We start from the raw sequence: 22,477 nt of genomic DNA, 5'->3' as shown, positions 1-22,477 counted from the left end.
CTCCCAGCCTGAGCTCAAAATCAAGATTAATAAAATCACTTGGGATGACACAAAATAGTCTTATGTGTTAATATTTCTGGAAAACATTTTAACATATTAATGTAACAAAATTCCCAAAGAAAATTAACAACAAATAAGACCACTACTATACATTTCTTCTTTCAGCAATTGCTTTTTACTACATTACCAATCTAACAGATAATAGAGGATATCAAGATAACCTCAAGCTAAAAAGGGCCATTAAAAAAAAAGAGAAGACACTTAAAATGTACAGAAACGTCCCCAACTAATAACTTGCAAGCAGGCCGCTATCACTATTGAACTTCAGAACATTTTAAAAACGCGAATTAAAATTTCGAGAGCTGACATCCATATTCACAATTTCATTTTCACGAAGTTACTAAAATATTATTTGATGTCTGGCACTCTCGAACATCAAATCATTGCCACTACTGTCCAGGTTTCGTTTTTTTCAAATAGTTACATTCCTGCATGGAAAAAACACCTGACCAAGAGATCAAGTTAAATCTTACCCATGCTCTGAAAAAACTCTGCTTCTTTGTGGTCATTCTTTTCCTTTGTACATTAAGGTTTTCAAAAACAGTTTTCCTAGTAAAAGCCTCTTCATTGGGTATTTCCAGTTTTACAATGAAAAGAAAAACTCCCTGTATTAGCATCTACTCACATTCACAGTTTTACAAGAAGACTGTGCCACTGGCCTCTGCCACTGGGATTTGAAAATGCTCACAGCACTTCACCTTTATGCTGGGCTAAACTCATGGTAGCCATAAACACTTTGAAGTAATGCAAACCTAAATATTCCTGCTAGGCAAAGGGAGCAGGGGAACCGAATTATAATGAGCTAGCAGCTGTCACAATATGACCACAGTAACCAAATCAAAATATCAACCGCTAACCCAGATGAGCTTCAAAGGTCATCCTATAAGCCAGCAGCTTTCTTCAGTTCTGCCTGAAACCTCGATTTAATTCTGCAGTAAAATGTTCCACTGAGCTAGTTTAGAAACCAGTTACTCTATAATGGGAAATTACTTAGTGCACTGGTGGATCCCATTGGTGGGACTAGAACCAAATACCACAAGAAGGAAACTGAACCATTCACAATGGGACATGTAAAAACACAGCAGCTGATGTTGAACTAAACTGCACCCAACCGTACAAAAGTATCACTTTTCACATCCTTCAGTTACCAATGCGTGTCTACAATCTTACTGGCAACTTGCTCACTCAAACAATCTGGTTTTCAATTAAGGCTCTGGAACAATAGAAGGCAAATCCACGCTCAGATCCTGCCTTGGATCACAAAGTTTTAGCAAGGAAATACATTTTCTCCCACTGTAAAAATATTTGGGCAATTACCTGCAAAAGTTTAACGCTAGGCAGAAAAACAAACAAACAGGAATGTTAAAAAAAAAAATCCAAATTCTTTGCATATAGTTCTTGCTAGGATTGTCCAACTATTCCACAGTATATAATCCTTTTACAAATACAAGATTCAGACCCATGGCCTCTCTGTTCTATTAGCATATTCTGAAAGCTACCCACTCACCACCTGTAAAGGTTTAAAGAAACTATTTAAAAACTACAGTGAACAGTTTCCAACACATCAAGTGTGCATTATTATCATTAATAATCATAGGTAGTCACAAAGAAGTAGTGATCCATTTTCTCCAGATACAAACAGGACATGGCATTTCAAACAAGTAAAAATGCAAATTGGTTTGCTTGTCTCTATCCAATGAAAGAAATGAGTGAGGACTCAGGAAACGTCAGGTAAAAGAGTATAAGATACAAATAGAAAATCATGATGTTGTACACCTGAAACTAACATAATGGTATATGTCAATTGTACCTCAATAAAAAAATAAACTTTTTAAAAAGACAGTATATGAACTGGTCACTGCAGGCGGTCAGCTGGGTGACTCAGTGCTGAAATCTCTCAATACCTCCAGACGCCCCCACATCAACGAAAAACAAAAAGCCAGGCAGACTTATTTTTTAAAAAAAACAAATTTAAAGGCTTCTTTGTTTATTTTAGTTATAATTTTCTTTAAAGATTTATACGATAACAACCTTTGTGTGGCAAGTATAACTACAGACAGCAATGGAAGGAGCAGGGCAACCTTATAAACCAAGAAGGAGCATTAATTCTGCCAGCATAACAGGCATGCGTGTGTGTGCCTGCCCATGCACCCAAGTGCACTTGTGTTCACTTGTTTATCTTTAGTTTAGAGATTCACAAACTACCAAATAGGGTATTATATTCAGATATGCAAGCTTATTTCTAAAAGAATAAATTAATGGAGACACTCTTAGTACTCTTATAAATTATTGCCATTTTGCATAAATTTGAGATACACAAATAAATTGTTTTGGTATTTTGGTCCCAAACATAAGCATTATATTACAAAAACTGTAATATTTATGCAAAACCGTTCATGTGAAATCAAGAAGTTGAGAGTTGCAATAAAGGGTTTTGTTACCATAAAAGAATTTATGAGCGAATGTTAGCAACGCCTGCATCATTTCTCCAAAATAGTGTACTGCCGTAAAAAACAAAATATATAATAATAATTCACTCCCAAAAGCAGGGTGGTTCATTACTTTTTTCTTTCCTGCAACAAAATAAAACCTCACTAAGTGAGCAGTTTACTAAAAAAAAAAAAAAAAAAAAAAAAAATCAGGTCATCTGCAGTTAATAACTCTTTCCCGTAAAATTAGTGTCACTTATTTCTGTAGCAGACGCCTAATTCAGTCACAGGCTTGATTGATTTGACAATAGAGAATCTGGTCCAATAAAGCGGCTGATTTATTTCTGATGCTATAAGCTTTTACCCTAATGTGACATCACAGAAGAATTAAATCTCTGACATGTAAAGAAATCCTTTGTAGTTTTGATGAAAACTAAAGATTCTGAAAGTGGATACCGGATTGTTGTCAAAAACTTACAGTAAAGTTTAATACTTTCTTTTGATAGAATGAAGACTTCCACAAAGATCATAACGCCGAATATGGATTTGGACACAAAGGGCAGTTTAGAATATACCATATATTCTGTGAGTTCAAATGGTTGGCTACACTAAGAGATTGTATTTTATCTTTGTCTCCATTTCTAAATTGGTTGTCTTTAATTTCTTGAAAACGACCTATCTCCTCTTTGTAAAGGTACAGCATAACAGCAAGCACAGCTCATCTCAAAAGTGGTTTCATTTTTAAATAAACAGCAGCCTGGGCAAAATCAATGCGAATCTTTGTTCCTCGAATCTAGCCGAGATCCTCAAGCCAATCAAGAAGGCCTCTGGGATGTGAGAAATTATAGGGGTGGGAAGAGTTTTTAATGCATCATCATAGTCAGTTCTCTAAAAATACATATTTTTAAGTTCTTTTGCAAACCAAAAATGCAAGGTATTTCATAGTTGTTCAAATGTCTTTTTCTCCTTTTTTCCTTTTTTTGCACACTGCACCATGGCCTCTCGCTCTGAGGGCGACTTCCCTGACCCCAGTCTGACACTGCACTGTTAATGTCAGATAAACCATTTAGCCCAAGCACAATTCTTTTCTGTGCAAAAATCTGCTTGAGGTGGAAAATGTAGCAGTTTGTAAACAATAAAGAGCCATGTTTCAGACCAGACAGCTTATCTAACAGAGAAGTCCTTTCATTGGGAACAGTGGGTGGGGGCCTCCCGGACATAGTAGCATTTCCTATCACAATGCAAGAGACTGTCTTGGCCTCCATATTTAAGAGTTTAATGGGAAGGAGGGCAGACAGGATAAAAGAACACAGCTGACATGGACTTTCAGCTTAAACAACAACTAAGTGAAAAGAGTCAGCTCCCTCCGCTCCAGCTCTAGACTCTCAGCCACTCATATTTTAAATACAATTTAGATTGAAAAACGATTTGGGTTTGTAAAACAGTTGCCCATGAGGACACAGCAACAAGAACAATTATTTCATATCTTTGTATTGCTTGGTGGATTCTGTAATATTAATTTAGCAAGCTGTTCTTCAGGAAAACTTTTTTTTCATGTATGTAACATAAACTTCTAAATATGAGTAGTAATTTATTTATTCTGTGCTACTTTAGCTCACCAGAGGTTAGGTTTAGAATCTTCTAATGAAGTTCTTTAATACATTCTTTAAGTGGTACTACTCAAGATTATTATTTTCAAGTTAATCTTTTATTCTATTTTATGAAGTTGGGCAAGGACAACTAGAGAAGCAATGGTGTTAGAATTTAAAATTATTACTTCTGGGGCCGGCCCAATGGCGTAGTGGTTAAGTTCATGTGCTCCACTTCAACAGCCCAGGGTTGCACAGGTCCAGGTCCTGGGGGCAGACCTGGCACTGCTCATCAGGCCATGCTGAGGTGGCGTCCCACATAGCAGAACTAGAAGGACCTACAACTAGAATACACAACTATGTACTGGGGGGCTTTGGAGAGAAGAAAAAAAAAAAGAGGAAGATTGGCAACAGATGTTAGCTCAGGGCCAATCTTTAAAAAAAAAAAAAAAAATTTCCCGTTGCCATTGAAGAGTCTAAAGATGTTCTTTAAAATCTAAGTTGATAAACATATCTAGTCATCTGTATCAGTATATCCCGAAAACAGTAAACCCATTGCACCTTCCTATCAACAACTGATAAAAAACTGGGTCTCTTGCTTTAGCTACAAAGTTAAAACATAATATAAAATTTATCATTTTAAAGTATATAAGGAAACAACTGTAAGAACAACCTTGATGAAACACAACTTCCTTGTTCTCTAAGTTGAGATGACACATAAAGGCACAAACATGATATTACCCATTAAATATAAATTGCCAATATTTCTCTGCTTTGACTATTTTGTGTTAAGTACCTGAAATTCCTTTAGCTAGATTTGATGGTGATTTTTTAAAACGTGACTGAGATTCAAGAACTATCAACACCTTAAATAACAAGTATAGCTTCCAAGGTTTAAAAATCAGGACATTCTTTAGAAGCATTTGCAATTATGGTTTCAGAATGATGTAATTATGGCTGTGTGTTTTCCTTGGAATATGGTCCAACAGCTTATGCCAAGAAATTTAACTGCATTTATTGATGGATTTGCCATAGAATTTGCCCAAGTGGAGAGATTTACTAATATTGTTAAAAATTCACATTTGCTGGAACAAAGATCATTTTTTCAATCAAAACTCAAGTAATCAGCTATTGGGATCTTTTAAGCCATTATGAATTATCTTTTCATTGCTCAGGTTACTGCTCTTAAACAAACATCCCTACAGAATAGTCAAAGCAGAAAAAGATGCTAAGGATGCCAGCAGGAAGGGCATGCTGGAAATTCGCAGACTGTCTCAAGCTACACATAGCTCACTTCCGGTGAAGGAGGATGTGGTCTGCTGAGCACATTAGCACTAAAGTTCACACCTTCAAGAAGACACAATCAGATCCTAGAACTCAATGTGAATGCACAACTCTGATTTAAGCACAACAAACCTATTATTAAAGGGTTTCCATAACCCCTTTACACCTTCAGAGCTAATACCGACTATACATCATTCCCATCTGACAGGCCCAAAGATATTTTTATCCTAAACATTCACCACTTTCACTTAATCAACCTTAACTTAGAAAACTACTGTAGCAATGCTGAAGGTGGGATAAGTGCTTTAGGTCTAAGGAAGACAAAATATCCATGTAGATGCAGTATCACTGAAATTCTCTAATTCCACATGGTTGTAAAACTTAGCTCTTTACATGCTATTACCAAGCATAGACTGTCAATATTTTTCTGCGATTTAAAATTACTATAGTGAACTGGCTAAAGATCCAAGTTCCTAAAAATAGAACCTCTGTCTGGGCTTGTATTCACCCTTCCACAGTAAACGTAAGCATCCAAAAAATTCGTGTAAATTTAAAATTAGTCTTACTTTGTATTCTGGAATTGACAAAAGGTGGAGAGAGATTGTCATGTGACCCAAGGTCCCTGCTGGTCATGTGGTCATAGGGAGTCCCATCTCCATAGTTCTGTAAATAAAATAACAGCATACATTTTACTTTTACATGAATGAATTAGCACATAAGTATGCCCCTACTACTGAGACGTCTCTGACCTGAAGAAATTGGACTCCACCCTTCCCACCCTGGAACCTCAGTATAAGGAATCTGCATCTTCATAGACACAGTGGGTCAGAGACGGCTCTCTCGAGTCAGCAGAGTTCAAGTTTTCCTCATAATAGCTGTGAAATCTTGGGAATAATAATAATGGAACTGACTGCATGAAGTTGTTGAGGTGATTAAACGAAATAATGCCAGTAAAACAAATGACATAAAATATACTGTAAATATTAAAAGTCCTTATTTTGATAAGCTCACATTACGTAGGAAAAACAAAAAAAGCAAGACTGTGCTATAAGGGAAAATTATCCATTGACTGTAATGAATTGCTTTTCAAAGACCTAGGTAGAGTCTTTTAAACAACAACATTTGGCCTTACAATACTGAAATTTCAGTGTCTTGTTATAGTTGTTATTGTAGTTGTAAGAGAATTGTATCATTCCATAAGTAATTGACATCTAAGAATGTTAAAATTCTTACAATATGACTATGAATGAACACCAAAACTTTAGCATAAGTTGTATAATACTTCTGGATTTGGACAAAGTGCACCACATAAATAGTTTTAAAGCAGACAATAATTTTTGGCAGAAATTTATCATTATTATCATTATCTCATTTTTTTAATGGGAGTTCAAAATTAAAATAATATTTTTAAGCTGTCCAATCACTTACTTTTAATGGAGGAATTTTATAACATATAGGAAAGAGTTAAAATCATCTATACTATATAGTTCAAATTTCAGTCTACTAAGGTGCATAAAATAACTAAAATTTTTTTTTTAAAAAAAGTCATTCTGCTCAGCTGGTTGCACTGCCCATAAAGACTAAGTCAAATTTACTCAGAGGTGTCAGTTGGCATGTTAGCCAAAGGGCAGAATCTGCCCACACAGAAAAGATGGATGCTGTACGAACAATGAAAATGACGTCACCTCACTAGAGAATAATTGGAACCCTTAAGGTTTCTAATACCCCATTTTCAATCGCCTTTCCTCATTTACAAAAGTTAACTTGAATGAAACTGTAATTTAATACTGCCAATATGTCAGTGTATAAAAAGGTATCATATTTTACACTCACTAATTCTATATCAGGCATTGTATTATACTAACTAGTAATTAGTAAGTGTCCCCATCTTAGTGTACTAAAAGCTTCATATACATTGTCTAATTTAAACCTCAGCACAGTGCTGCAAGATGTCTGATAACATGACCACTTCAAGATGAGAGAAGAGAGACTTTGCATGGCTGTCCGTGTATAAGTCAGCCACAACAATCTAATTCAGGCAAACTGCCTGGCTTTACAAAATATAAGTTGCAAAACACTGATTCAAAATTATTCACCAACATAGTGCCTGAAAAAAACAGCAGGACAGTTAATGACAACTAATTAAAAGTCAGGATGATCCCAAAAGCACCTTGTTCTCAGAGGCAAATTAAAAGTACTATGCGTATTAAACAGAGAAATCATAAGAAATCAAGTAAGTTTAAATGAACGAAACAATAGAGGGAACTTCTGTCATCTCCTACACTTGCTGTCAAGGGGAATGGATTTATTTCTGCAAGTGCAGGCTGTAACATGAGGAGGAGGAAAGATTTCCTCAACCCATCCATATAATGCATTAGAATGTCAAACTCGACAGCTGGTGCAAGGGCTCAACAAAGTTACTGGTAAGCTTAGAGATCCTGCTGTACCCTGAAGACTAGAGTGAGAACCATGAGGCCAAAGGACAGGTGGAAATGGATAACTGCGGCTTGCTGAAATGTTCTCCTTGTGACAGCTTGATTACCTTCCCTGCCTCTTAGGCCAAAATAGAGACCTCCCCCGATCTCACATTTATGTGAATCCTCACAGTAAAATGTTACCCTCCCTGCAGAAGGCTTCATCTATACAGCTGGTTGGGGGAGGGGCAGATGTTTTCCTATGTGCTCTAAGTCTATTTTTAATTTAGGGTATTATATGTATATTATAAAGGCTGCTATGGATTTTAAAGGGCCTAGAGATGATTCAGCTAGAGACAGATCACATATAAAATCATACATATTTAAGTTGGAAGGAACATAAAACATCCTCTGGTTCTACTTCTTCATGTTACAAATTAGGAAAATGAAAACCAAAGAGGGAAAATGAGATACGCAAGGTCAAATACATACAAAAACACACACTGCCTCACCACTCATCCCACTCCATTCCATGGTCTTCCCATTACACCCAAACTAACAACCACAGCATGCAGAAAAACCATAAAAAACAGGGGCAAAAATTTGAGACCAAATAAGTGAATGAAACCAACTGGTGACCAAAGCCACTACTGGTGAAGAACAATATGTTTACTAAGTGAAATCAACACAGATTTATTACGTAGATTATAGTGGTAGGAGAGAACTTCCTACCACGTCTTCAGAATTATTCAGCAGTCTATCTACACCAGTACATTACAGGGCTACTAGGATTGTTTTCAAAGTTCTGCCATCTACAACAAATAACTTTGTACAATACTGGATTAATAACTGGCAGAGTAAGGCCAAATATTTAATGAAGGGCTTTTCTTCTGGTTAGCAGAAGTGGAACAGGTGACAAATTCAATAATAGCATCCAATATGAGAATGAAAAAAAAATCCCAAACACAAGCAGATCCTCATTAAACCTAGGATGCATATATATCTGGCGGTTGTGTCTGTGAGAGAGAGAAATTCACCTTCAGTTTGTCAATTTACATATGTGGGATGTCTGGTTGTGGGAAAAAAGATTAGATATACTTACCCTGGAAGGGCTAGGATGTCCTCCATTCCCCCAGGACCCTGAGCTACTTCTGTCTTCTACATCTGGGGACAAGAGAAAAGTTCTTTAGGCTTTCTTGCAATAATTCTTTCTTTTTGTATACTCACTTTTAAATTAATGTTTCAAATTAATCTCCTGTTGCCTTTAATTAAGAATCAGGCACAGGGCTACCACGAGGATAGTGGCTTCTGACCCATCTACTTAAATTAACTCATTTAAATTCACGGCAGAAATGAACTGGACCCTCAGGAACCAGAGGTATGAACATAAAAATTACTTCCATCCTTGACAATGTTTTATAGCCTCAACTTCTATTGACGTGAACCCGCACTTAAAGTTTTATTAAAATCCTTTGGACAAAATAAGTTTAAAAATACAGCAACACAACTATAATAATAATAAAAAAGTTAAATTCAGGTAAATATCCTCTGGCAGCATCCACACCACAATGATCTGGGTACTTTTTGTTCTCTAAAGAAGGCTTATCACACCAGACAAAAGACATGAAACAAAATATACAAGACAAAAAAGGATTCAGTAGTCTATTTCCACCAGGACATTACACGGATATTAGGTTTTTATTTTTTACGTTTTTTAAGTTAAGATCATGTTGTTTCAGTCTTTAATTTTTTTTTTTTTTTGGAGGAAGATTAGCCCTGAGCTAACACCTGCCGCCAATCCTCCTCTCCTTACTGAGGAAGACTGGGCCTGAGCCAACATCCTTGCCCATCTTCCTCTACCCTATATGTGGGATGCCTGCCACAGCATGGCTTGCCAAGCGATGCCATGTCCGCACCCAGGATCTGAACCTGCGAACCCTGAGCCACCAAAGCCGAACGTGGGAACTTAACCATTGCGCCACCAGGCTGGCCCCTTACATTTCTTTTCTAAATAGATTCGGCCTACAATCCTTAATCTGTGCATTGAGTAGTGGAAATGAAAGCTGTTAAAGCCATGGTTTATTTTGATAAATGATGGTGAAGAGACCTGCATGAACTCCCAGGAAGCTGGAATTCTTCTAAACTCTGTACCAGCGAAGCTGTAATGGAGCCCAGAGTACTAAATGCTCAATCAGTACTTCAAGTGTAAAGTACTCAGGATGGAGGGCATAACAGCTAAGTTACCACATTAATTGCTTAAAACATAAAAGTGTTTCAAAGATCAGTCACTCTATATTTAGAAATGGCTTTGAGATTTTTGATGAAAGGACCTTTATAAGTATAAAAAGTTCCACTGTTCTATTATTTTGATCACGGTTGATAACAGACGGCCATCACAAACTTCCTCCGACAGAACTGGAGGAGGACGTGTGAAACTCCGGTTCAGGAGACATAATCCCATTTATTGTGTTTCCTAACATTTCAGTGATACTGTTTATTCTCTTAATGCACTACTGTCATTCCTTTTATTACTGCTATTTTATGATCAGCAGAAGTAATCACAGTATAATTAATTGATTTATTTTTGGGTACAGTGGAGTACACGGCGTTTCAGAATATCTTAAGAGATGAAACGGCAACAACAACAAAAAACAACTATTACCACTAAACTTCAATTCTTTCCTTTTTTTGACAAATACAATTTCACTTCCTTTTGTTGGTGCTTCAGAAGACAGTGCGACTGCAAACAGATGTCCCCTATGGACAGCTAAAATCAGTGACTATGAGCTTTATGGGATGTCAAGAAAGCTCTGGGGAGAGTATCCAGCCTGGAGGAAAGATGCAATATTTTCCCAAAATCTGCTGTTTAACAACCCAACCTCCTGGCCTAGTCTGTTTCTGTTCAACTGAGATACAGGAAGCAGTGACTTAGAACCCTCTGGATTCTCATACCAGTGAGTTTTGCAGCCTTACATGATTCTCGCCATCCTTAACAAAAATCAAATATTTTCAGCCAAAAAAAACCAGTATGAATGACAAAATCTCTCTACCACTGCAGGTTTTCAGAAGACTGGAACATCCTGACTTCCTTTTCACCTCAAACAGCCAGCTGGGAGCAATCTGAGAGATCTCTCCTCTTAAATTTGGCCAAAAGGTAATGAAGAAACAGAACTGAATTCCTCTATCTACCATAAGGTTTCATATTGTTTGCACTCATTTTATCTTTTCAACTTTCAAAGAGGATTTTAAACATGAAAAGCAGGTGGAGACAAGGAAGAAAGGGGACCACAGTGAGACTAAGCCAGTGGTTCACCTGGGGCAATTTTGGCTCCCAGAGGACATTTGGCAATGTCTGGAGATATTTTTAGTTGTCACAACTTTGGGCTGGGGAATGGGGGACTACTGCTGGCATCTCATGGGTAAAGGCCAGGGATGCTAAACATCCTACAAACGTTAGACTAGCCCCTCACAATAAAAAAATATTCTGGCCCCAAATGTCAATTGTGCCAAGACTGAGAACCTCTGGCCTAGAGGGAAAATATTAAAGAGCAAAAAGGAAGAACTGAGTTGGAGAAAAGATGTACTAGAATTTAATTTATAATTTAGCACAAACTCTTACTAAATACACAGTGACTTCTGTACCTTAATCCAGACTTAAACTAGAGTGTTTCAAGAGACCTTCAGATACATCTGCTGTCCAAGGAAGAAAGGAAAGACGATGGTCAACCAAGCAGCCTGCTAATTAGCAGGCAGATAAAACACATCAAAACTTGAGTATTCCCAACTGGGCAATTTCAAAAGTGAGCAATCCACTAATTAAAAATGCTGGAAGTCTAGCTTTTTCAAAACAGGTTAAATACTGGCTGGGTTCCTTCACAAATAGATTCCCAACCAATGAGATCTGACTGCTCTTTTCCCATCCTTTCCATTTCCATCTTTCTCATTTCCTGACCTCATGCTGCTGCACCTTCCTTTCTGCTTCCTCCCTTTTATTGCTCTCTTTTTAACAGGCTTTTCCATCCCTTGGCCTCCTGCTAGAGCCAGAAGATAAGGACAAATCTCCAGCTCTCCCAAACCTAATAGAACAATCGTATGATTTCTGATTATATTTTATCTCTGAAAAAATATCTGTATAACTGGTGCTCACTTACCCTTAGAAAGAAGACATAACGCTGTAGCATGGATATTTGTAACTCAAAATGAATATAAACATGTTACTTTTAAATCATTTGTTTCCATCTTCCCTCCCACTGAGTTTCATCAGACCCGCCAACTAGTTAGCAAACATTTCCTCAACAACTATTCCAGGGCATCTCAAAATGCATCGGAGGACCACCTACATCTGAATCACCTCATATGGTCCTTTCAAAATCAGCACCTTAGGGTCCATTGCAGACCTACTGAGTCTGGATCTCTGGATGATGGGGCTAAGAAAAAGAGTGCTGTCAACAAGGTCCCCAGGTAATTTTCATGCACACAGGAGTCTGAGACCCACCAGCCTACTCTATTGGGAACATAAGATAAATGCATGCCCCACACCACCAACAGTTGCCTATCTTACTCCATATCTTAAAATCTCTGCCTACAATGCCATTCTCAGCAGCATTCAATACACACTCCCATCACATCTGCATCCCCACATTTCTTGCCCAGACTCACTTTTTACATATACCTTGAACGTGGCCTATATTTGGACAGTCCTTACTTCCTGCTGGTGTACCTGGACACCGCACACTCATACCTCCATGTTTTTGTATTTGCCATTCCCTCAGCCTAATAAACTCTTCCTTGTCTCTCAAAAACTAAGAGCAGGTAACATTTAGCGAGCTTAAATATGTGTCAGACACAGTGCTCAGCACTTAAATGCACTAAAAATACTCCCATTTTATACATGAGAAAACTGAGGCTTAGATGGAATAGAAAATTCTCCCAAGGTGAGAGTAAATGGCAGAGCTGGGATGCAAACACAGGGGCTACTGGATGCCGAAGCCAATGAGTGCTCCTCTCCACCACCACCGATGACTCCCTGGTAAGCACTTCAGATCTCTCCACAGAGCTCGCAAATGGAACCTCCAGTCACTTCTCCCCAGGCAGAATGAGCATATTTACTCAAGAGTTTATGCCCATTCTTGCGTCCACAAAATATTATAAAACTATATACAACACAAATACATAAAAGTAAATATTTGAAGAAATCAAGAGACTGAAGAAATGAAAGTAGGGAATAGTAAGGCCAGACATATGATGAGCTTTCGAAATGTACACTGTGATGGACCCGATATTTGCTAGAGAGGCCTCAAAATTCCAGAAGCTACCGAGTGGGCAAAGCAAAGAGAGAAATAAGATTCACAATGAGCATCGGATAAAAACACACAAATTGTTCAAGAGAAACATAACTTAATCTGGGTACTAAAATCTGGCAGAAAATGTCTGTGGACCTCGCAACAGATAGAGGGAAATTTGGTATGCAGTGTTCTCCATAGTATCAACAACAAGCACAATGATGAAGTTGTGTGGCTGGCTCAACATGATAATTACATAGAGTTTATTACACAAATAACCATGTGGGCATACATATAGCTACAGAGCTACATATTTATACCACACCAAACTGTCAGATATGTCTCTCCTTACAGGAGAGAAACATGCTTTAGTCCTGTAAGTACCTCTCAACACCTCGAGTGGTAGAGTACAGCAGGTGGGTACAACAGTTCCTCATTAAAATGAATTAAAACAACACAAAGTGAAAGGGAAGAGAAAATATTTCTGTGTGAGAAATGTTTACATCTAGATGGCGAGCCAAAACAATATATAGGAAGAGATGTGTGAAATCCATTAAGGCAACATAGTATAACAAATGAAAAACTGCCTGGGATAGAAGCTGTCCGAATATTTAGCTCTCGCCTCTCTCTTGTTCTGTGCTCGCCCGGTACCGAAGATGGGAATAAATGTCAGAAAGACAATAACACCTGGACAGCAAGAGAGAAAGGAAAAAAGCAACTGGATGATAGAAATTATTCTTCCAAAAGACTGGGCTCAATTGTCCAAGATTTTTCCAATTTATTTGACCCTAAACTAGGACAGACAGTAACTTTCATGGGATTGACAGTTGCTTTAGGAGGCAGCCTGACAATCCACACATTTTCATTTTATTTGAGCAGTTCTTCATAAGCCCCTCTAAAATGTCTGACATTTCAGCACCAAAACACAAAAGTGAAGTCTGGGCAGAAGGAACAAACACTCCATTTAGAGAAAAGATATAGAGACATAATTTTTAATTTCCATGATTTCCCATCCACATTCATTAACCTTTGATTTGATTACTCAAATCTCCACTTTGTTTATGTGGACAACGAGATAAAAAATCTCAGATAGACAGGACAAATGGCAGAAAACACAGCACTGGGAATGGGGTGGAGACGTGGATTTCAGCAGGGACTGCATTAACCAGCTCTACAGTCTGAACCTGCCACGGGCCTCAAGGAACTCATTTTTGTCAACTGTAACATAAGTGGTTCGATCTGCATTCACGGAAATAGGGCAGGCTACTATACTTGGACAACTCTCCCACAAAAAACTAAAAATGATGGACAAAATTTCTTTTAATCCTCTTTAAAATACTAATGGGCTGACAAGATAGTAAGGAAATATTAAGCCAAAATCAAAGAGAAAGCTGAAACCCAGGGAGGAAGAAAAGACATTTTTGCCCTGAGGACATCTGCTATCCTAGAAAATTTAATGGCCTCTTGGGTCAAAGAGAACAAAAGTGAAAACCCAGGACCCACCCAAAGTAGGTATCTAACAGGAGATAAAGGGATAATAGGATTTTCAACCTCAAGGAGTTACTGTTAAAGTAAATGAGTTAATTACTACTTGTTAAACATTTAGGGGAGTACTTGACATAGTAAATACTCAGTAACCAATACCCACTCTGAGAGCCTAACTTACTAACACCCTCCAAAGTCTAAGAAAATCAAACTACATGAAAATGAAAAGTTGTGATTTAGTCAAGGAAATCTGAGTCTCACATTTTTAGAACTGCTAGTTCTGCTAAACAAGCCAGAGACTTTCAAATATTCTCCTGGATTTTAGAAACAGCCAATACATCTAGAGTACACAAAGCCCACCTTCTCCATGGGCCTCTGCAGCACAATCACAGTGAGAATTTCACTTAGTGTTCGATTTGTTTAGTGACTTAATTTACCCTTAGAATATCCTCTTTATATCTCACCATTTCAACATATGCCTGTGTGTGCTGTATAAATGACATTCTGTCAAAAGTTATAAATGCTGACCAAAGGCCCAATCTAAGAACATAGACTAAATGCTATGGAGGTTTCACCTTGATTTGAAATAAACAAGCGTGAGCATTATGTAACTCTGTTGATTTGAGGTAGAGCTGTGTATCGGTCCTTTCCATACTTAGAGCCCATATCATGCCAAACACCCAAGGTCCTAGAGTTTCATGAAGTCAGAAAACAACCAAAGTGGTTTTGGGCATTGCTCTAAAAGTCCACAAATTCCTACTGTTGTAGAAATATATTGATTTCCTAATGAAAGCTTCTACACACGCAGAATGCAGTGGGAGATTGAAACTAAGTTCTTCTTGGAAAGATAATCATTCAGAAACATGTTGAAGTCTACACTGTCTCAAACCCGTCGCTCTGCAACAACAGACACTATTAAATATCCTCCACACCATCATGGAGACTCACAGACTGAGTACATCTGTGGCTCCTACTAATTTCCTAGTCCAGGAAGAACCCTTGGCTAAGCCCTCCACACAAACTGAGATGGCATATGCTCTCCGTCAGTGCCAGATGAATTTAGAGTTCAAAATATTTCATCAGCAAAGAGCGTGTTAGGGATGTGCACATTTTCATTAGCACCCAGTATAATAAGAGCTCTAAGTAGAGTAATTTGAAGTCAAATTTGAGAACCAAGACAGAGGAAGGAAGAGTTGAGGAGCTTCAGTGACAGACAGCGTCCACACAACCATGATCGTTTCTTGTTTCTGTAAGAAACAAGATACGCTTCATAATGAGTGATCTGAGCACTGATGAGAAACTTCCAGCACGTCCCAAATCTGACTGAGCAAGAGGGTTATGAAGATGCATCCCACACAAACTTTAAGACACTTCAAATATAAAGAACAGAGACCTGGCTTTCCATTTTCAGATCATTGCTGTCAACGCTGACTTTCTCAGCGTTAATGGGTCTCCTTATCAAATAAATCTGAAAACTCAAAGGTCAAGGGCAAGATGATCTTATAGTTCATATATATAAATAAAGTATATAAGAAAAGGTAAAATGTAGATATACTGGGAGGAACGTATAGTAAAAAAATTTTTTCAGATGGGAATTATTGCAATATGTTAGCCGTTATTAACCTTTAACTTAAAGTTCCATTAACATATCCCTTAAAACACTGTTTAAAACAATATTATTTTCCTTTAGTTTAAAATAAACTATTTTTCAAAAACGAACACTACATAATCTCAGATATTTAAAATACAGAGTTAATTGCATTTTGCAGTGCTATAAAACAGGAACGGTATTTTCATATAACATGAAATTCAGATAATACAAAAGTAACAAAATAAAATGCCTAACTATTAAGTTATAAATATGCCAGTGGTGTTCCTTATTCTGAAACTCAGAAATCTTCTTGAAAATTCAAAGTGAGTAGAGAGTTATATTATGAAATTGAGACAAAAGTTACGTTCAAGTCTTTGTATAAATCCATATAATTTGGAAGTATCAATGATAATCTAACTCGAATAATCTAATACGAACTAAGGAGAGATGGGTGTTATTGAGCAACCTTCCATTTCAAATGTTTGAAACTAACCAGTCAGGATCTTCCCCTTAAAGCAAAGTTAGTCCTCATCTTTGTAAGGAAGAAATCTCATCTTTCTAAAGAAGAGCCCAGAAAGAAGAGCAATGAATAATTGAGACAAGAGTATAACAAAGTAAATTGCATATGCCTCCTTTGACTTTTTGATATGTAACCGGCCTAAAAGCACTTAATAAAAACCAATCTTACTAATATAATGTTCTTTGTGGGGGAGACATTTGAAATCATATGAAAATAACAATTGGAAGTAAGCTGCCATATCAGAAGACTTTGAAAATAAAACCAATATACCATCTAACTCCAATATTACATAGATAAGCTTCAAAGTACCTAAATTAAAACTGAATATAATTTGGGGAAATTTTTAACTAGGTGGTTGGTACCTTTTAAAGATATATTCACAAATATCCATCACAAAGTGTGAGAAATAAAAGGTAAATACTTCAGAAAATAAAATGTTAAACAACAAAGGAATAAATTTTAAAATATACTTCATTTCCTAATAGAATAGAATCATAACTCTGATAACATGTACATGTAATTATACATGTATTTTTCAAATCACACATGTAATTTTTATGTTGCACCATCCATAATACTGTAATGACTTAAAATACACAAATTGATATTTAAAATGCCTATTTGATCAATAATTTATTCAATTTATTCCAATGGAGTCGGGGGAAACAGCCAAGATGAAACGTATAAGAGCTTTATCTTTTCTTCTTTTTTTCTCCTATACCTCTTTTCTCCCTGGGGTGCCATTTGTAAGGCTCTGGGAAAGAGCTGCAGGCTTAATTGAAATATTTGTAGGCTGTAATTGCTCTGCATAACCACAATGGTCCTCTTCTCCCAAATGGCATCCGTTGCTCTTAGTTTTATCTTTTTCTTCTATTTCCTTTTATGCTTTAACAGTCTACTTCTCCTGTTTCTTCCAGTCTTATCTCATCCTCTATGCTAGATGCTTGATTAATATTGGTGAAGTCAAAGAGTTTTAAATATTCAAAAACCTTCCCTAAAATCCAGTCTTGTAGCACAGTCCCTTTTGCTTACCATAATCACTCCCATAAACTGATTTTCATTGTGTCCTTTCAACATCCCCAGCTTCCACCTGTGTTTAACACTGCAGCCTCTGACCTGGCAATGACAAGCAATCAATCTTACATGTTATCTTCAGGGGTCATGTCTTAGTTTTAGGCCAATTTTCCTTGTATTTAGGCTCAAATGTGCAAACCACACTATATTACTCTGCAAAACATCAATGAGAAGGCTTAATTAAGTAACACTGACAGATAAATCCATTTCTTTCGCAGTAATCAAATCAAAGCAGGTTGACATAACACAGGAACTTAATACAGTTATTCCCTTGTAATTGGAAAAAGGCCCTTTACTTCTCATTAAAGCAATCTTCTGGGTATTGGCATAATAAGAAGGCTCAGAGCTTTAATACTGCCCTATAAAAATCTCAAGATACAGACCCCTTAAGCAAACAAGCCAGATTATCTAATTCCTTGATCACAGCAGAACATGTAGTTCCTACTGTTTTAAACTACTAATTCTTTATCTCTGTTGCAATTAAAAAGAGGTAAATCAGTACCAAACACGTACAATGGAAATCTGTAAAAATGCATAAACTGTTTACAGTTTTATAAATCTATCTCCACATGTATTTGAAGGGAAGCAGTCCATTAAAACTGAATTTGAAATACTTTACAAATGTGAAACTGTAATAGCTTGAATCAGGGGAAAAAATCTCTTTATTTTACTTAATGGGCTCAACAGGATGCATTTTGCCTAAACTCACAGTCTGATACTCAACCATACAGTACAACTTTGATAATCAGAATTGCGAGAGAACGGAATTTGAAGAACATTTAATTTTTGCAGCATTCAAAGAACAGTAAGTCACCTGGTCAACTGTAGGCTGCTCTGACCAGGCTGAAACCATGAAGAATGCAACCACATCACAGCAAATTCATATCCCCAAACTAAACAAAATCAATTTTCACCCTTTCACTCCAATTTTAAGGGAGTTTCTGCTACTTATCTAGTGACACCTGATCAATCTCAAAATGATTCTAGCCACTCTTTCTGAAAGGATAACATATAATCTAGGGTTCTGATTTCCAAACGCGGCTGACCATCAAAATCCCCCAGGAACCTCAAAACAACCCCCACAGGTATCCTGGCCCCACCCAGAAACTAGCCAAGAAAAGATCAACGGTTGAAGTCAAGGAAAAAAATATATTTTAAAATTTTTCCTATGTTTCTCTACTTTTTCATTTTAAAAAGTTTTGAATTACAATGCAGTTAAAACTATGTAATTTGCTGTGTTTGAACCATTTTCAGGTAGGGTCTATCAGTCATATCCTATTATCCCTTAGTACTTCTGTGTGCATTTCCCAGGAACGAAAACAGCACAGTTATCAAAATCAGGAAGTCTACCATTGATACACTACTTTTATCTAATCCATAGTCCATATTCCAGTTTGGCACTTTCCCCCCTTTTGTGGCAGCCACTATGCCAGCCCTCAGGATGACCTATAAGTCTGTAAGTCATTGCATGAATGACAACTAATCTCAAATACAGAATAAATGCATTTAACCAAGCGCACGCACACATGCACACACACACAATGCAGCATTACTCACTGCATTTAATCATCCCATCTCTTTGATCTATTTTAATCAGAAACAGTTCTTCAATCTTCCTCTTCTGTTTGTGATATTGGCATTTTTGAAGAATGCAGGCTATTTATTTTACAGAATGTTTCTCAAATTGAGTTTATCTGATGCTTCCTCGTGATTACATTCAGGTGGATATAATACTGCAAAAGTGGCCTTGTGCCTCTCCCAGGATATCATGTACAGAGCCAGATAATGGCTCAGTGGTCTGCCCCCTTCATTTGTTATGCTAATTTCATCACCTGGTCAAGGTATTATGGGAATTCTCCACTGTATAATTACAACTTTTCCCTGGGCAACTAATCAGCAATCTATGGGGAGATACTTGAAGACCATTACGACTAATTTTTAATTATATGCTTATTGAAAAAATTAAAATACAAAAGGGTATAAAGTAAAAATTCCCTTGACATCCACTCCCCCCACCCTATCAGTGATAACCCATAACAGTTTCCTAGGCAGCCTTATAGATCCTCTGGTCTGTGATCAATTGTTTTTTTTTTTTTTTCCTTAAGATTGGCACCTGAGCTAACAACTGTTGCCAATATTCTTTTTTTTTTCTGCTTTTTCTCCCCAAATCCCCACAGTACCTAGTTGTATATTTTTAGTTTTGGGTCCCTCTAGTTGTGGCATGTGGGACGCTGCCTCAACATGGCCTAATGAACGATGCCATGTCTGCATCCAGGATACAAACCGGCAAAACCCTGGGCCGCTGAAGCGGAGCAAGCGAACTGAACCACTCGGCCACGGGGCCGGCCCCCTAACCAATTGGTTTTTAAAACCACAGAAATGTGGGACAATAAATGCAAACCTTAACTCAAATTTCTGTTCTATTTGAACTGGTAAGAAATATTCATCAACTGTTTATTTATGTGCTAGTGTCATCTCAATAGACACAATTATTAGCGGTGACCTTGTGACCCAAGCGGAGGTGGACAGGACAAGGACTAGAATAATTGAAGACATATATACTATTAACTTTGAAGGAATTCAGCCAAGATGAAGACAAGATTGAACAATCCACTTGTGAATCAGTGCAGTGCACAAAGCCAAGTTAAATAATCCATTCTGGAGTCAATGCTGCCCTGAATGGCTGCTCACTTGCCTCTTTCCACCGCCTTCTATAAACCACTGTGTAAAAAGGAGATCTGCCATAGCAGTAGCACTTCCCAATTAAGATCAAATGGACACACAAGTACACCTATGACAGACAGAGAAAAATACGGTGTGGTTTTCCTAGGCTGGCAAAAAAAAGGGGGGAAACAAATCTAAAAGTTTTTAAAAGTGGGAAATACACTGACAGCTTAAAAAGAATACATTCCCAAATCTAAATAGCAAATATACAAATAAACTAGCCAGTCACAAAGTGAGGAGAAAACTTGAGCGTAGAAAAGACTGTGAGTGGAACTTGGCCATTGGATAGAACAGATGCATAATATACCATTGAGTGAGTTAACCTATTCTAATCAATATAAGGCGAAAATGGTCCCCTCAATCCTTGGATGAAGCCCATGTCATTTGATTTTATTTATTTGGTTTTTTTAAAGGTTGGCACCTGAGCTAACAACTGTTGCCAATCTTTTTTTTTTTTTCCTTTCTGCTTTTTCTCCCCAAATCCCCCCAGTACATAGTTGTACATTTTAGTTGTGGGTCCTTCTAGTTGTGTTATGTGGGACGCCACCTCAGCATGGCCTGACGAGTGGTGCCATGCCTGCGCCCAGGATCCGAACTGTTGAAACCCTGGGCCCCACAGCGGAGCACGAGAACTTAACCACTCGGCCACGGGGCCGGCCCAAACCCATGTCATTTCATAAACTGAACAGTGCTGATGGATTTCAGCTTTGACTTATAAATTCTAAGGAAATTTTCCTCACAATTCCATTTCAACCAAATGCCTGGCAGACATTGGCAAAGATTTTTCTTAGCTGGGCTTATAAATATGTGTGTGCGTGCGTATGTGTGTGAAATCAGCACACAGACACAAACACAATACACACACTTGAATATACTAATAGTTTCTCAGATATTAAAGACCATGTTTAAACAGTTCCCAGATGTTACAACTTGTTCAACTGACATAGCTTTGTTTTTGATCAGAGTGACTTGTTTTTGATCAGACTGTCGGGTGACTTACGGGTTTTACATTTTATTTCACAATAATGTAACCACACTTTTCTATTACGCTTTCTGCTTTCCAAAATGTTTTTTATATTCATCTCATTTAAAATGATTTATCTGGAATCACTGAAAGTACAAAACTGGGATCAAAAGAAGTTGCACACTTAAGTCTGAGCAGACTAACAACATATTTCAAAAGCATGAAAACAAAAACCAAAAGAAAAAGAAATTGGTAGTTATCTGATATAAAAGAGGCCATTCCCCATAAGCATGCTATTACTCTTACTTCTTTAATTCTAACAGGTAACAGAATACTTGCTAAAGTTCATTAGAATACTTGCTAAAATAGGAAAGTTGGAAAGTATTAGAATGATTGAGTTTTTGTATGTAGCAATATGCATTTTTAAGTCATGTCAGCAATGTCAGCAACGAAAACGAAATTGCTCATCTCTCCTGTGAGCTGCCCTGTATCTCATACAACACCATTTCACCAACACGACACAAGGTGGGCACTGCTTTGGGAAAGGCCCAGGGCTGTGGCAGCAGGTCTGGTCTATCATGACGAAATGGACCATTGCCTTCCCAAACCATGCTGCTACTCTTACTTTCACTTTCAAGCGCTTTGAAACACTCTCATGACTGAAGCAGTCAAAATACATGCATTAACTTACTAGTCCACCCTTTGGGCATAGAAACTGAAATGCATCAGAAAGCATCAACTGGTATTTTCTTAAACTTAACCACATCAAATTCACGGGAATAATGAATTTTTTCTTTCAGTAGTTCTGCAACTCAGATACAGCCTGCCTTCTGCCCATCTGATAAACAATGGTCAAAAAGAGAGGAGCTGCCATGATGTACTGGCCTACAAATTCTCTAAGTAGAATGAGAAAAAGCTGTAACTCTTCCTCAGGAATGGAAGAAATGTCATTAGTTTGAAAGGAAGGAGATAGAAGCAAAGACCTGAAGAATGACAATAACCAGGCATCTTCAGAGAAAACAAGAAGCAGGGAAGGGGTCCAGGGGAAGCCAGAGCTGTCA

The 22,477-nt window shown here is 37.4% G+C and overlaps 1 protein-coding gene across 14 annotated transcripts in view; it reads right to left on the bottom strand.

Annotated features, from left to right (window-relative positions):
* The window catches only part of TCF4 (transcription factor 4), a 347,611-nt gene that overhangs the window by 221,639 nt on the left and 103,495 nt on the right, over positions 1–22,477 (bottom strand). For all 14 annotated transcript variants that reach the window (XM_046671258.1, XM_046671255.1, XM_046671266.1 and 11 more), the window contains 2 exons: positions 8,879–8,940; positions 5,929–6,025 (listed from right to left, as the gene is read on the bottom strand). In XM_046671258.1, coding sequence (XP_046527214.1) covers positions 5,929–6,025; positions 8,879–8,940 — 159 coding nt within the window. The remainder of the gene's footprint in view (positions 1–5,928; positions 6,026–8,878; positions 8,941–22,477) is intronic.

The sequence above is a fragment of the Equus quagga genome, chromosome 9 (genome assembly GCF_021613505.1).
Source record: "Equus quagga isolate Etosha38 chromosome 9, UCLA_HA_Equagga_1.0, whole genome shotgun sequence".
NCBI classification, from domain to species: Eukaryota; Metazoa; Chordata; class Mammalia; order Perissodactyla; family Equidae; genus Equus; species Equus quagga.
This window is presented reverse-complemented; position numbering and strand designations above follow the sequence as displayed.